Source organism: Sphaeramia orbicularis, chromosome 7 (genome assembly GCF_902148855.1).
Source record: "Sphaeramia orbicularis chromosome 7, fSphaOr1.1, whole genome shotgun sequence".
Taxonomy (NCBI): domain Eukaryota; kingdom Metazoa; phylum Chordata; class Actinopteri; order Kurtiformes; family Apogonidae; genus Sphaeramia; species Sphaeramia orbicularis.
Genome location: NC_043963.1, coordinates 28,286,970 through 28,302,530, shown reverse-complemented (window position 1 = coordinate 28,302,530; position 15,561 = coordinate 28,286,970). Strand labels below are relative to the sequence as shown.

Genomic DNA, 15,561 nt, shown 5'->3' with positions numbered 1-15,561 from the left:
GGATTTGGAATTAATCACAAATGAATCTCGAAATGTTCAAAAAGGGTTTTCAGACGTCAGCCTCTCCATTGATCTTCTATCATGCATTTTAGCAGAAATAAGAAGCAGTGGAAAATCATGGATCACAGCATGAATCTTCAGTAGTGTGCGTGGAGTTGTTTACAATCTGTTCATCAAGGCGAAGTGTGAATCTCTCTCATGCAGCTAAGTTTTTTTTTCCCCCACCTTCCTGCACATAGCTGGAATCAATAGCCAGCTTGCTTATTCTCTGAATGCCATTTGTTTTAGTTCCAATCACTTTGCTTGGTGTACCCTCGATGCCACGTTTGTGCGATAAATCAACACCTTTGCAAAATGGGAGGAGTGGGAATATATGTGTACATGCAGTGTGTATGTGTGTGTGTGTGCAGGGAGTGTGTGCACATGCATAAATGTTTTGTGGATCTGTGTAGCAGAAATCACAGTTGGGTATTACCACATATCAGTGTGCCTGTCGTCTCATAGCGGGTGTCTGAATGTTTCATCTAATCATTAAACGCTGACAGGCTTCACAGAGTAGCGCTACTGATCCCCGTCAGAGGAATACGGGCCCTGACTTCATTAGCCCTGTTAGTACTAAGCTGCTTTACCCTCGCTCACGCCTGGCTTAACCTGAGCAACGATAAATTCTAAGAGGAGGAAGAAAGATAGACAAAGGGGAAGAGGGGTGAAACAAAAGAAAAAGCAGGCGCAAAAGATATTTAGAGTACGGAGCTAAGGTGCAAAGTCAGGTGCAGAGGATGAGGAAGTGAGAAATAGGAGGGGAATGGGAGGGCATGGAGCGTGTGAACCCAGAGTTTTCAGAGGAAGGAGATGGGATAAAGCTCAAAGCGCTGTTTGAACTGGGAGGGCTTTACAAATGCAGAAACGAGCCAAACAATCAATTAACTTGTGTTTCAATTAATCAATTATTACACTGGCATATCGACAGCCAAAGTGCTTAACTACGGATCCAGCGTGAGGCTCCTATGTGCGGAGGAATTAGCATTGACCTCTGTGCACACACACGCATCCCTAGTCATACTAATTTATGCTTCCACATATGCATTTAAGTATGTAAAGATATGCACACGCATTTTTCCTTTCAGCATATTTCTCCAATACACTCATCTGGTTTCCCTCCTACCAGGACCCCCCTCCCTGTTCATTCTTCAGTATTTTTCTCATGCCAGCAGAGGTTTTTGGCTGGCTTAAGTACGCCCACAAGCCCCTGAGGGACAACCCATGACGGATGGCACTGCGTGTGACTCCGATTCGATTCAGCCCATTTGATAAATTTATTGCTGGCATTTTGAAAATGAAATTAGAGGGACGTCTCCTAGAGACTGTTTTTCCGGCACAGGTGCCATAAATATACTTCATTTGGCAGAAGAAAGAGAGGGGGAGTGTAAGGAGGTGGAGAGGTGTTGGATAAAGGATGCCATGGTTGGGGGCAGATAGTGGGGATGTTCCACAGAACTAGTGAACTAAAGAATAAGGTCACATCATAATGAGGTCCTGTATTAATCATGATATTGGTGAAGAACAACAGTAAAGGTTATTCAACTCTAGTCTTAATAGTACCTGAACTTAATGCTCTGTGAAGCCCTTTGTGCTACGACGTGTATTCTAGCAACATATTGATTGAATGGGATGTGAAGAGGATACATACCTCAAGTCGTGCACTGACGTACTGAGAATGGGAGGAGTTAATATTCCAAGTGCACACAAATATCCTGCTATCTTCATCTTTCACACCCAGACACATACAAAAACACACATACAGTCTTTTAAAAGGATGTACACGCACAAGCACATGGTTTATGTACATTATCTTTGCTTCAAGGCCCTGTGGCTCTTTACTACCAACGGCACTGTTACAGCTGCACTGCCATCTATAACTCATGGTGTATGAATGAAAACAGCAGACTATTTTTCTCCGCTGCACCATGAATATGCTTGAATGAAAGAAAGTGAACGTTCTTGTTGCCGTTGACCAAAATGATTTTAAATGGACATGCGCAACAAAAGAAAGATATACAGATACACAAATGTCACACGTGGACATGGACACGGACACACGGTGACTCAGAAAAGTGAGCATTCATTCACTGTCAGGGCGGTGCGGCCTTATTTATCTCCCTCTCATTCAGAAACATATGCGTGTGCTGCTGTGGAGGGATGATGTACACCATGCCAGGCTCTGCTCTCCTTCAGCATTCATCAGAGAGCGAGGCACAGGTAACCCACATCACTTACCTTTATAGGCCCTTTTGACAGCATCGCACACAGCATAGTCATCACATACAGTACATAGGCTTCACAATAGTGTGTGTGTGTGTGTGTGTGTGGCTGGGTGGGGGCGTTCAGAGTGTAACCTGTCTCACAGATGTGTTCTTGCGCTGTTATCTACCACCAGCTCCAATAGATCTAAAGCTTTGTAACATTAAAAATGTTTCCCAAAGACGCACGTTTATGGTTTCAAAACGTGCGTGCTATCCATATTATATGACACCCAGGTGATAATAAAAATGTATCAAACAACACTAAGTTCTTATAGGCACAGCAGGGAATCAAAGAAAGTTTCAACAAAATCAGTAGGGGGTTCTTGTGGCTGATTGTCTGCCCCTGCTTTGCAATCACAGAGCGTGACACACCCTCTGCCATTACTGTATCTGGAATATGAAGCGAAGAGGGGCTGGGAGCGTTTGGTGCATCCACCTGCAGGCTGCCACTCAGAACAAGACCCCCGGAGCTGTTTAGACAATCTGACTGTCTGGCCCCATCATCGTACAAAATCATAACAGCCTACAGGTACACGCCTATAAATATCTCCCCGGACTACATCTCCAGTCTCCCCCTGAAGATCCACTATGCAAAACAATCACCTCCCCCAAACTCATATTAACATACACATGAAAGTGTGGAGGAGTCTGTGATTAGCCTGAACAGAAGACTTACAGAAAGCTGTGCATAAACACAGACTGTGGGCTGTCTATCATTTTGGGACAGCGCAATAATTTAGTCTAGGTGTCAGTGGGAGTGAGCGATTGACTTTGTAATCAAACAGATTGTTCTGTAGCAGAAACACAGAATGACTCAATTCCAAATCAGCATCAACTATGCCACGACATGTTTTTCATCTCATTAGTAAAAACTGAGTACACACACACACACAAATATACACACACAAAACACGCACTAAATGCCACCGATCTTAAAAAGAAGAGGGGATCCACAGGTGACTGATTGAGTGCTGTCTTACCTTTTTGTGATGACACTGTGGTATCTGTAGATAAAAGAGAGGAGACACAGAGGAATGTGTTAGGAGCTGACAGGCTGCTGTATAGCAGACACATAAAATGCTGCAGATGACAGCAATGGCAGTGATTTGCTGTGAGGAAAACAAGCCACCCAAGAGGATAAACAGACAGGAGGGGGTTGTACACATCCAGAGGGGGTCTCTCATCTCAGACCTGCGATGAATATCCATGATACTACACAAATGCATGCTTAGCTGTGCCTGAATATGCACACTAATATAGAGGCGCATGAAGTGGGTGTTAGGCAATACACGAAAACATACACAGTAACTTTTCTTTGCTTGACAATGAAAGACCAGGAGGAGGAAAAAAGAATCTGGACAAACACACTGAAGGTTGGCGTCAAGTAGAAAAATGAGAGTCTCCAGACCCCTGGAAACCCTTGATCTCTTACACAATTTACCCTGAGCGAGGTTTCTAATAAGTAAAAATAAAGCCACTGAGGTGCACCGAGACAGAGCAAATCAAACCCTTTCAGTAAGCATTTTAGGATTTTACTCAGAACCCACATGAGACACTTCTAACCCACAAGGTGTGGATGAAAACAGGGGCTGCATGGAAGGAAAGATGTGTGCAACTCTTTTTTCATACTTCACAGAATGCCAACAAACCCAAAGTGAAGGAGGCGTATTTGTGGAGAAAAATACTGTAAATTTAGCTTATTGTTCTCATAAAATATTTACTAGGACAGTGTTTGCAAGATCCTGAGGTTTCATTTTTATTTAATAGACTTGTCAAACTTGCAGGGATGTTAAATAAAAACAAAGAAAAACACAAACTTTTTTTTCTCACTTTTTACTCTCTGCAGTCCAAATCCTTTCTCGACTGGCCATGTGCCCAAAAGGCCCAAATGGCCACAGACATGGGAGGGGAATAATTGAATCCGGATGGATTTGTGGTGTGCTGGGCTGAAGAAGTGATAATCCAAAGCTTTGCCTAATTGCCAGAGTAAAGATGGCGTCCATTGTGGGGGTGGCGTTGGTGTTTATCAAGGCAGTGTGGCGTGGGATTGGCCTGAGCATTAGGGCTTTACACACTTTTGTTTTGTGAGGTGTTACAGTGGATTTAAGCAAATATTGGCCCTCTGGTTATTACATGGTCTGATTGCTTGCTATGCGACTGTCCATAAGCTCTGCATGTCTTTTCTAATCTGAGAAGAGGCTTCAAATAATTAGTTAGTGAAGCACTCTCACAGCCCAGTGCAGTCAACCTTATCACTAAAAGAAAATCCTTGGTCCATTTCCTTCTCACCCCATAGACTTACAGTCTCTCACAACTATTAAAACCTTTAGGGCAGTAGAAGGGCCGATAAAATATTACCCAACATGTCACAATCACTGGCGCATACCCTGCTTTTTCTGTTATTTGTTGTGAAAGGAAAGCCTATGTCAAACATTCTGTCTCCGATCATTTGAAATCTAACTCCTTTCTGAAAATGAGAAATGTTCCAAAGATTTCCTGAAAAAAAAAAAAAAAAAATCATAAAAGAAGAACAAACATGGAGCATTTTACCACCTGTTCTGTCTGTAGGTTCCAATTACATTTGTATTTACAGTATTTTCAGTCTGTTCCTTTCATAATGACAGCAGTGGAAGGGAGAAGGGTGCAAAATACTAAATATACACTCTTATCTATGAAGTTTGAATTTAATATTTTTACCTGTTCTCATGAAATGATTGTGACAATGTGATTTATTGTTGATAGACAAAGTGCAAGTGGGACTCAATAGTTAATCATTGCACCAGGTCAAAGGCAGAGGCGATTTCTCATAGACTGCAAGGGAAGCTCGGCTTCCCCTAAAATTACCAAAATTAAATGGTTAAATATGTACGGTTGTGTTGACATTTCATTGACTACAAATGTGTTAGAATACGTTCATCTCACAGACGAGTTCGTTCAGAATCAGCTTTATCATAAATCAGCAGACTCGATGTTGTTCACTTCTCATACATTCCCATTGCGCTGTTTTCTCATACGATCTCTGCTCAGTGCATTTGCCCGTAGAAGCTCGGCGTCCACGCACTTCTATGGGACTGAGTGGAACAGTTTTTTTCATTGCCTCAAAACTGGACGGTAATTGGATAAATGCCACGATGTTGTCCCGCCCCTGGAAACCCGGTGTCTCTGGGGGTGAATGGAACTGTGGGCAGAACTCAGCTGGGCTGGACACTGGGCTTCCACGTGCTGATTGGAGGATCAGTCAAAAGGCCGAATCCCATTTGATTGACAGCTATTTTGAGATCTACTCCTTCACTTGACGGAGTTCAGTTTAATACCGTTGCGCATTCTGCTGTGAAATCGAGAGAAAAACCACTACGGAATTACTTGTTCATTTCTTGCACTGTAAATAAAACACACTTATTGTACTTCCTTGTTTCAATTTAACATAATTTCAACGTTTTCTTGTTTAGTTGGTACGATCAGGTCACTGACCATTTTCTTAAAAAGGAACGGAGGGACGAATTTATGTTTAAATAACTTGACTTTTTTTTTTTTTATGTAAGCCAACAATGAGCTTCCCCTCACTGAAAGATGAGCAGCCGCCACTGGTCAAAGGTGATTATAGATGTGTATAAATAGGAACAAAAAGAGGAATGCATGAAAATATGTGAATATGTGAAAATTATTCAGACTTATATGCAACAGTGTATAATATAATCACTCAAAATCCACTGCAAGTGCTTGAAAGTTTTAAATTGATATATTCTTTGTCTTGTGCATAGTGATTCTTTTTCAACTGTTGAAAAAAAACAGGATTTAATCTTAATGATACAGGTAAAAACAAATACTGTATATAAATCTAAAAACATACTGGTAATAAACAGGTGATAAGAACATTAGAGCAACAACTGTTTGGCTGTATGGTTGTCAAGTGTCAAAGTAAAGTGAAATTCCTGCATATTTTTAGACTAAAACCCATATCAATACTGTATACAACTGGATTGATCGGGTCTAGGTTGATGTGTTAAATGTTCTCCTAGTTGAGGGATTCAACAGCTTGAAGGAAAGAAGAAGAAATCCTCAATCTCTTTGTCTAAGCATCTGAGAGAAAAGTCCATTTTAGGTTTTAGCCCTGGTGAGACATCTTATCTTGTTTCAAGTATCTGAGTGAAAGGCAGTAGTTACCTCACATGAGTGTGTGCCAGCAGCCTATCTGTGTATATCCAGCAGTCCCTGAATGTAAATATTGTTGAAGACGAAGAGATTATAAAGAGCTTCCAGGGTTTAGAATCAGAGCCAACACTACACCTCTTACAAGTCTGAGCAGCTAAAACAGCACCTGTACCAGATGAACAGTGGACGTCAAACAAACTGTTCAGTTATTTTCACTTCCTCTAAAGCAGGGATGTCCAACTCCGGTCCTCAAGGGGCGGTATTCTGCATGTTTGAGATTTTTCCCTCTTCCAGCACACCTGACGGTCATTATCAGGCTTCTGCAGAGCTTGATGATAGGCTTATCATTTGAATCAGGTGTGTTGAAAGAGAAATACATCTAAAACATGCAGAATACCGGCCCTCGAGAACCAGGATTGGACACCCATGCTTGACAGATTTACAAGTTCTTGTTTCTTGGAGTGGGGTTTTTATGAGCCACGCTAATGCATCAGCAGAAATCAGCTGAGGCAACAATTTAGATGAAGGTCCTTTAAAGTGTACTGTTGGGTGTTAGCTCGACTTAATTATAGTTTTAATAAAACTATACACTAATGACTGCGGATCGATCAAGCTCTGCGAAAAGAGCTTGTAAAGGCCAAGCGAAAAAGCTGAGCGGAACACAACGTAACTTTGATTTAATTTTGGTAGAACAGGCTATAATTTCAATTATGGAGTAATTAATTGCCCCAATACACAGTCACCTACAGTAAACAGCAGGGAACCACATCATGTGTCACTTCCTCTGTGTGAACCGTCATGTAATATATTAGAGGACACAGTAGAAGAAGTGTAATTTGATCACTGTTAACACAGTTTTTACAGCAATAAATAAGGAACTCACAGTTGTTTGATGATAATAAATAATTTACACTCCACAGTGATGACTTGCTGTGAGGGTTGGGGAGATGAGTGGGTGGGCTGCCAACAGAGGCATGATGTCAGAGAGATGCCAAGGTGGATCCTGGGAAAAGTTTGCATTAGAAAACTTGGTCAATGCTTGCCCCCCTCAAAGCTACTGTCTTTGTCATTAGGGCTGCAACTAAGAATAATTTTAATTGATTAATCTGTAAATTATTTTAATAGCTAATCGATTCTTCGGATAAACACGAAACCGTCCAATCTCAAAAACTGGTATTTAATCCAAAGCAATATAGGCTGCAGACAAGTCATTAATGATTACATCCCCACAATGGCTTCGGGTATAGTTATGCCGCACTTCCACTACGTGGAACCAGCTTAACTCGGCTCAGCTCAACTCGGTATTCCTGGAGATCATTTCCATCACAGAATACAACTGACTTTACAGTACCTGGACATCATAGCGATGCGGCGCATTATTTCCATGTCGCTTGCTCAGAGAGTTGCTAAAAACTCACTCATTGCGTGTTGTCTCGTCTGAATTTTTACGTCAGCCACCAAAGACTGAATCTCGTCGACCAACCATGGTGTAGTTTTGGGCTGTTATCATGTGGATTGATGTACCGCTGTATTTACTGTCCACTTCTGCATCTGTTTTTTGTAAAACGGCGGGTCACAGAGAAAACTGTCTGACCAGTCAGCAAGGTTATAATAGTTTTGGATTTTTAATTGTAGTTTAGTTTTAATTAGTTTAGACTTTTTTTTTCTCTAATTCAGTTAGTTTTAATTAGTTTTTAGGGGGAGTTTGCTAGTTTTTATTAGTTATCGTTTTTTTCTGAATGCTTAGTTTTAGTTTAGTTTAGTTTTAGTATTAGTTTTAGTTATTTCATATATTTTATCTTCCTCACCATCCTATTCAAAGAAATTAGTGAGGTGCGAATCAGTGGGTTACTCTGGACACTTTATTTGGGGGTCAGGTTAGGGCGGCTCATTGACTGAGCAGAGACACAAACACATGTACAGTACAATGTATAAATTCCCTATAGCAGGTTGGGGGGGTGTGATCCATACACAACGTCACTTACATGAAAACAATGTGAAGATGTGCAAAGCGTGAGAGGAGATGTACAAAGCAGCCAGCAGTAAACTGCACAGAAACATATATAAACCACTTATAAACATATATAATTCAGTCCATCATCAGTAAACCACACCTTAGCAGATCTCTCATATCTTAATCATCTCCAGTTCCATTATTAGCCAACTTTGCTTCAGTTCAGTTCAGCTAGCTGTAGCTAGTAACATCAAATGTTTTTTAACATTCTAACAGGTTCCATACCTCTGTAATTGGATTAGTTTTCCTCCTCCTCTTTTCTCCTCTTCTAAAGTGTGCTGTTCAGGCCTTGGAAGGCCTTTTCATGGTGATAAACTCTCCAGTTTTTACCTGGATGCTAGTTCAACACTGACGCTGTCATTTAGCTCTGCTCTGTCTCTGTCACTCACACACGCACGGTGCACAAAAAAAAAAAAACAACCCCATTCATCACTAAAGTAAATCCCAGACAGGACTGTGCTGCTGTGTCCCAGCTTTAGTCTGTATGTTCCAGGCAGAGTGGGGACCAGAAGACCACTGGAAACCACCAGTGACCAGACATGACAGACTGTGAAGTGTCCTATGGTGCTGCAGCTAAAACTGCAGGAGCAAATTAAATCAATTTGAAATCAATTTGATATCAATCCGACATTGACAAAGACAAAAACGAAGGGAATTTTATCCATAATTTTTATACGTTTTAGTTAATTTTGTAAGCTCACAATACAATTTCAGTTAGTTATCGTTTTTTCTTTTAATTAGAGTTTTTATTTATTTCAGTTAACGAAAATGTTTTTACAATTTTAGTTTTCGTCATTTCGTTAGTTTTCGATAACGATAATAACTTTGTTTGGAACCTCGGCGGTGATACCAAAAAACTAGTACCAGGTACCAGATTCCAGGTCCTTTTTCGTAACGGAAACACAAAAAGGCCGAGTCGAGTCGAGCCGGTACCATGTAGTGGAAACGCGGCATTAGTGAGCACTAGCTCGCTACCTAGACTTGTTATGGCTAGAGACTTGCAAGCTATAGTCTTCAATCAGCTCCAGTTATAGGCTATCAAACTAGCGTTAGTTCCAGTCAACAATAGGTAATGTTAGTTTGGTGGACTGATAAAAAGAGATGGATGAAAATGTTGTAGTTATGACGATAGTATTTAACTAGCTAGTGGGCTAAAGTAATCACGACACATAGGCTATCTTAAGCTAGGTTTACAATATGTTCAAGATAGCTACAGCAGCCTCATTTGCCTGAAACGAAGTGTGCTGTAGGATTTGGGCCATTCTTTTCTCCATATTCAAGTTTTGTTATATAAATGGCGTACTACATTTTGAGCATTTATGGCAACTGCGAACATAATGTAAACCTAGCTTTAAAAATCCAAAGCCTCAGCCATGCAGCCAACCAATCGACTGCTGAATTTGTTGCCAACTCTTTTAAGAATAGATTTGGATCCATTTAATCCAGGGGTGTCAACTCATTTTCCTTCAGGGGCCATATTCAGCCCAATTTGATCTCCAGTGGGCCGGGCCAGTAAAATAATAGCATAATAGCCTATAAATAATGACAACTCCAAATTTTTTAGTGCAAAAAATAACATTAAATGATAAAACTATTTCTATACAAAACAAAAAAGATATGAATAACTGGAGAAAACTGAAATTTCTGAAGAAAAATAAAAATAATTTGATCAATATTCTGCCTCAACGTATGATTTCTACATGTGCATTACAGATCAGATCTACCACAAAACACAAAACAGGCACAAAACAGGCCGAATAATGTTAAAATTACACTTATTTTTCTATAGACATTCCAGGTTGTTCATATACAGGGTGGGGAAGCAAAATTTACAATGAACATTTAGTTGTTTTTTCTCAGCAGGCACTACGTCAATTGTTTTGAAACCAAACATATATTGATGTCATAATCATACCTAACACTATTATCCATACCTTTTCAGAAACTTTTGCCCATATGAGTAATCAGGAAAGCAAACGTCAAAGAGTGTGTGATTTGCTGAATGCACTCGTCACACCAAAGGAGATTTCAAAAATAGTTGGAGTGTCCATAAAGACTGTTTATAATGGAAAGAAGAGAATGACTATGAGCAAAACTATTACGAGAAAGTCTGGAAGATACTATTAAAGAAGAATAGGAGAAGTTGTCACCCGAATATTTGAGGAACACTTGCACAAGTTTCAGGAAGCGTGTGAAGGCAGTTATTGAGAAAGAAGGAGGACACATAGAATAAAAACAATTTCTATTATGTAAATTTATTTGTGGCAAATAAATTCTCATGACTTTCAATAAACTAACTGGTCATACACTGTCTTTCAATCCCTGCCTCATAATATTGTAAATTTTGCTTCCCCACCCTGTATGTTCAGGTTATTGACATTTTGTTGTTAAAAGATATCAGAATTTAATGTTCTTTGCAATAAATCAAAGAGAAAAAATTGGTGTTGCCATTATTTAGAGGCATAATATCATACTATTTTTCTCACATTAAACCAAGAAGAAAATTTGGAGTCATTATTTCTAGGTTATTATACTATTATTTTTGAGTTTGATGCCCTTGACTGTTAATATCTTCAGGGTAATTTCTGCATTTTGCACTTTGTAAATCCATCTCGCGGGCCAGATCGGACCCTTTGGCGGGCAGGATTTGGTCCCCGGGCCGTATATTTGACACCTGTGATTTAATCGATTCGTTGCTGCAGCACTATTTGTCATACAACCAAATGAACTGAAAACACACCCAGAGATGTTAGTGTGTGAGCTCCAACACCAATGCCAAGTGGCCCAGGAGACAAAAGTCAAGAGCCAGGAGCGGCAGAAGGAGAATGCCGTCTGCTGGATGCCTCATGATTGGGGAGATAATTGTGCCAGAGGCCTTTAGGTAAACCCACTCACTCATCCCCTTTCTGACAGCCGGATAGAGCTAATCTATGCACGGGATCACACTCTGAAAGTCCTTAGACAAAAGCCCTCTAAGTTTGGGAAGTGCATAAAAGATCGGATTTTCCTGAGTGAAGTGTTGACCGTGACTATAATCAAAAGGTGGACAACTTTGGGGCACCATGCTGATTAGTGTCAGCACTCATAAATAACTCTACTGTTTAGGGAGGTAAAGAAAACCTCCACCATTGATTATTGCATTTCATCCCTGCTATCAGAGGCTTATATGGATTTGGAGACTAATTTGCAGTGAATATGTGAGTAGTGGTTTGATGTGCCCGTGCACCCAGAGCAGCACTCATGTGGGTTTGAGTATTATGTAAAGTAGGCCATAAGTCAATACAGGTTTCCCAGATTTATACCAGGATGTATGCAAGCCTAGTAAAATTAGGGCTGCCCTGGTGAATGCCTGAGGACACTAAAAGCTGCATTTTGGAGATAAATTTGCAAAATGAGGAGAATAAAAATCTCCCAAATGTTTTGCTTTCCATCTTAGAAACAACAAGCAAATAATCTCACATGCGATGGATGAAAACAAAGAAAAGAGCAACAGAGAGGAAGACTGACACAAAGGTAATCCATTATTCATTTATGTATGTGTATAAACATGTACCCTTTATCATTATAATGTAATACAGCTCCTCCAGTTAGTTCTATACAATTGTCAGTAAAAAGCCAAAAGGCATACATAAACCAAACCAACCCCATCCAAAGAGCTAGTCAACCACTGTTATAAAATGTTGTTGACATTTATAACGTTACCCATTAAAATCACATTTCTTTGACCTGTGTCCGCTTATATGATTGAATAAGCCAATATACAGCAAAAAGGGGACCGCTGCGACGTTAAAAGCTGTCTACTTAGAAATGGCAGTGAATGACAATCTAAAGTACATTTACTGTGTCCGCAAAACAGCAGGTAATGAAAGGACTACTTCAGTAAAAGCTCCATACAAGGCCAACTAAACTGGTACCCACTGACTTCCAGTGGCTCAGTTAACAGAGCTGTGGAGTGGAGGGTTGAAAATATGTCATTGTCATGTTATTCACATAATGGTTAAATAGTTCCAGTATGACAGAACTTGTACATACAGGGTGGGGAAGCAAAATTTACAATGAACATTTATTTTTTTTTTTCTCAGCAGGCACTACGTCAATTGTTTTGAAACCAAACATATATTGATGTCATAATCATACCTAACACTATTATCCATACCTTTTCAGAAACTTTTGCCCATATGAGTAATCAGGAAAGCAAACGTCAAAGAGTGTGTGATTTGTTGAATGCACTCGTCACACTAAAGGAGATTTCAAAAATAGTTGGAGTGTCCATAAAGACTGTTTATAATGTAAAGAAGAGAATGACTATGAGCAAAACTATTACGAGAAAGTCTGGAAGATACTATTAAAGAAGAATGGGAGAAGTTGTCACCCGAATATTTGAGGAGCACTTGCGCAAGTTTCAGGAAGCGTGTGAAGGCAGTTATTGAGAAAGAAGGAGGACACAGAATAAAAACATTTTCTATTATGTCAATTTTCTTGTGGCAAATAAATTCTCATGACTTTCAATAAACTAATTGGTCATACACTGTCTTTCAATCCCTGCCTCAAAATATTGTAAATTTTGCTTTCCCACCTTGTACAGAGAGACAGACCTGTAACTGTTGATGATTAATATAAATAAATGTGCTTATGATATTTATTTACACACCAACACCTGTCTGTATGTAGCACAAAATGCTGATATTTAAGGGTTAAGATGAACAGTAGAAATTAGCTTCTCTGCTAAACCTGGTGCAGTCATCTTGTTCTTTGCAACTGACACCAATACACAGTGTCCTGTAACTAAATAAATAAATACAAATACAAACAGTTCGCATTACCTGACTTGTTGAAATACAGTGCCACCTGGATTTATCTGAGAAAATATACGTGTCACCCAACGCATAATTCCTGCAATGTCACTGATTCGGTTACAGATGTGTTTCAACTACAGCAAACAAATCTGTGTGTGTAGGGGGGGTTATGTACATGGGGGTGCAGTCCGTAAACAACTTCACTTATGATACCGTTAAAAAAAAAAAAAAAAAAACTTAACATGCTTTCAACATTCACCTCCCAACCTCTACACCTCTCTTACACAACGGATCTTATATGAAATTTTCACAACTTCTATATCCACTGGGCCCGCTCCACTGCTCTATGGGCCCCCCACAAATACTGGGCCCCATGAATTTGTCATGTTTACCTCCCTTATCGGCCCCCCAGGGCTGCAAAGGTGTATTCATGTTTTCTTGGCAATAAATGTGTCAGAAAACGTCTTTTTTGCCAACTCTTTTGCACCTTTGTTTTCAGAAAGAACTTAACTTTCAATATCTGGCCATTAACCAATAAAAAACCCACTGCTACTTTTGTAGTAGTTCCCAAATGATTTTTTCTCTATATTTAACCTTTCTTAAGTGATTTATCAACATTAATTATAATATTATCCCCCTTATTTTGCATTCTCTCAGTGTAAATCATGTATTTTCCTATATTTGATTGACTGATCATGTAGATGTTAATAAAAGCTCAAATTAAAGTTGAGGGTTATTACATCAGAAAATTTATGTGCCCAAAGAATGAGGTCAGCTGACAATGTGAACTTACTGAACGACCAGGTTTTAGTCCAAAATGACAATACCAGCATTTATCAGGATCAAACTGTGGAAAAAGTGGTTAAGGGAGTCCAAACTTAAAACCTATTGAAAATCTTTGGGACGTGCTGGAGAATACTTCACACATTATCAACACCAGCAATTAATGCAGCTGTGGGTGGAAAGAACTATTGTGTAATTCATTGCATTTCATAAACGATGTCAGTGAATGCATCCTAATAATCAAAGCTAAAGGCTGCCCAACAAAATATTAAGTGATGGATATTTTTTTTATTTTGTTTGGCTGTGCAGTGTGTTTTATATTAATATTGTCTTGATTAAAGAGCAGGTTTTTCTTATGTAAAGCTTTGAATTATTTTAAATGACCTTGTGTGCTGAGTGGCAATTGCATCTTAATGTTTACTGATATATTTATTTGGTGAGGAAGCAATGTTTTAAAAATTTAGATTCAATTAATTTGCTAATGTTTTTTTAATTGATTTCAGTTTCAGTAATCCCATGGAAACAGATAGCCTAAGTAATCTAAATGATTTAATGACTAAAGTAATCATTGTTACTTTCAGGAGACTGATATGTGACTATCAGTGATCATCTACTGAGAGCATAACAGGTCAGTGTACTATCACCAGCATGACATTAACGGTGTTGTCAAAGGAAATCTATATCAACGAGAAGAATTAATTTAGTCTTTATACCTGTAATTCACATGCATCAGTATCCATAATTTGCAGTGCTTCATGGGGATGCATGAGTACGATGAAGAAAATAAATCGACGTCAATAGGGGCAAACTCAGATTAAAGAAAATCAAGTATCTTTACTGATGCATGTCCAGTAAGTATTATGGGTTATTCTGTAAATCGCTTTTCCTGTAGTATCTATGTATATTAAAAATGTTTGGCTTTAGTCCACTTCAATCCAAAATTAAACTATAAAGACCCAGTGGTGCTTTTGTGGCAGTTGTGGTGGAAAAATTTACTTTTTATATTTTATACTCTTTTAATATGTTATACTGTTAAGTGCATGCTGAGTCATTGTTATGTGTGATGTTTACCACTCTGTAGCAACCCCGACTTGGGGACGAAGTTCTTACCTTGAGTTAAAACCCAAACACCTAAATGTCTGTATGTGTAGATAGAGGATGGCGCCTATACTTCAGATAGGATCCAAGCAAGGTTAGAGTGAAGAGGTCCTCATGACCTCTTCACAGAGCAGAGAAGGAGTAGTATGGGGTGGTACGATGTACGTAAGGAATGACATCATAGTTTGAGGGGGTTGGATTTGGTTCTATATAATCTTTAGTTTTCTCTTGTTTAATCAGACTTCATTTACAGAGCTTTGTCTGTGATTGATTTCTCAATAAATGCATTTATTATTTTAACTCTAACTTTCTCCCTTTTTCTTTGTGTGGGTTATCAGTTGAACGGTAAATTTCCACGACACAGTTCACAAATTATTATTTTTTTCTCTATATTTATCCTTTCTTAAGTGATTTA

General features: G+C 39.2%; 1 protein-coding gene across 1 annotated transcript in view; it reads right to left on the bottom strand.

Moving 5' to 3' along the window:
• Nucleotides 1-15,561, bottom strand: part of LOC115422188 (cadherin-4-like) — a 453,088-nt gene that overhangs the window by 229,811 nt on the left and 207,716 nt on the right. Inside the window, exon 3 of the mRNA XM_030138325.1 lies at nucleotides 3,284-3,307. Within this exon, the coding sequence (XP_029994185.1) occupies nucleotides 3,284-3,307 (24 nt within the window). The remainder of the gene's footprint in view (nucleotides 1-3,283; nucleotides 3,308-15,561) is intronic.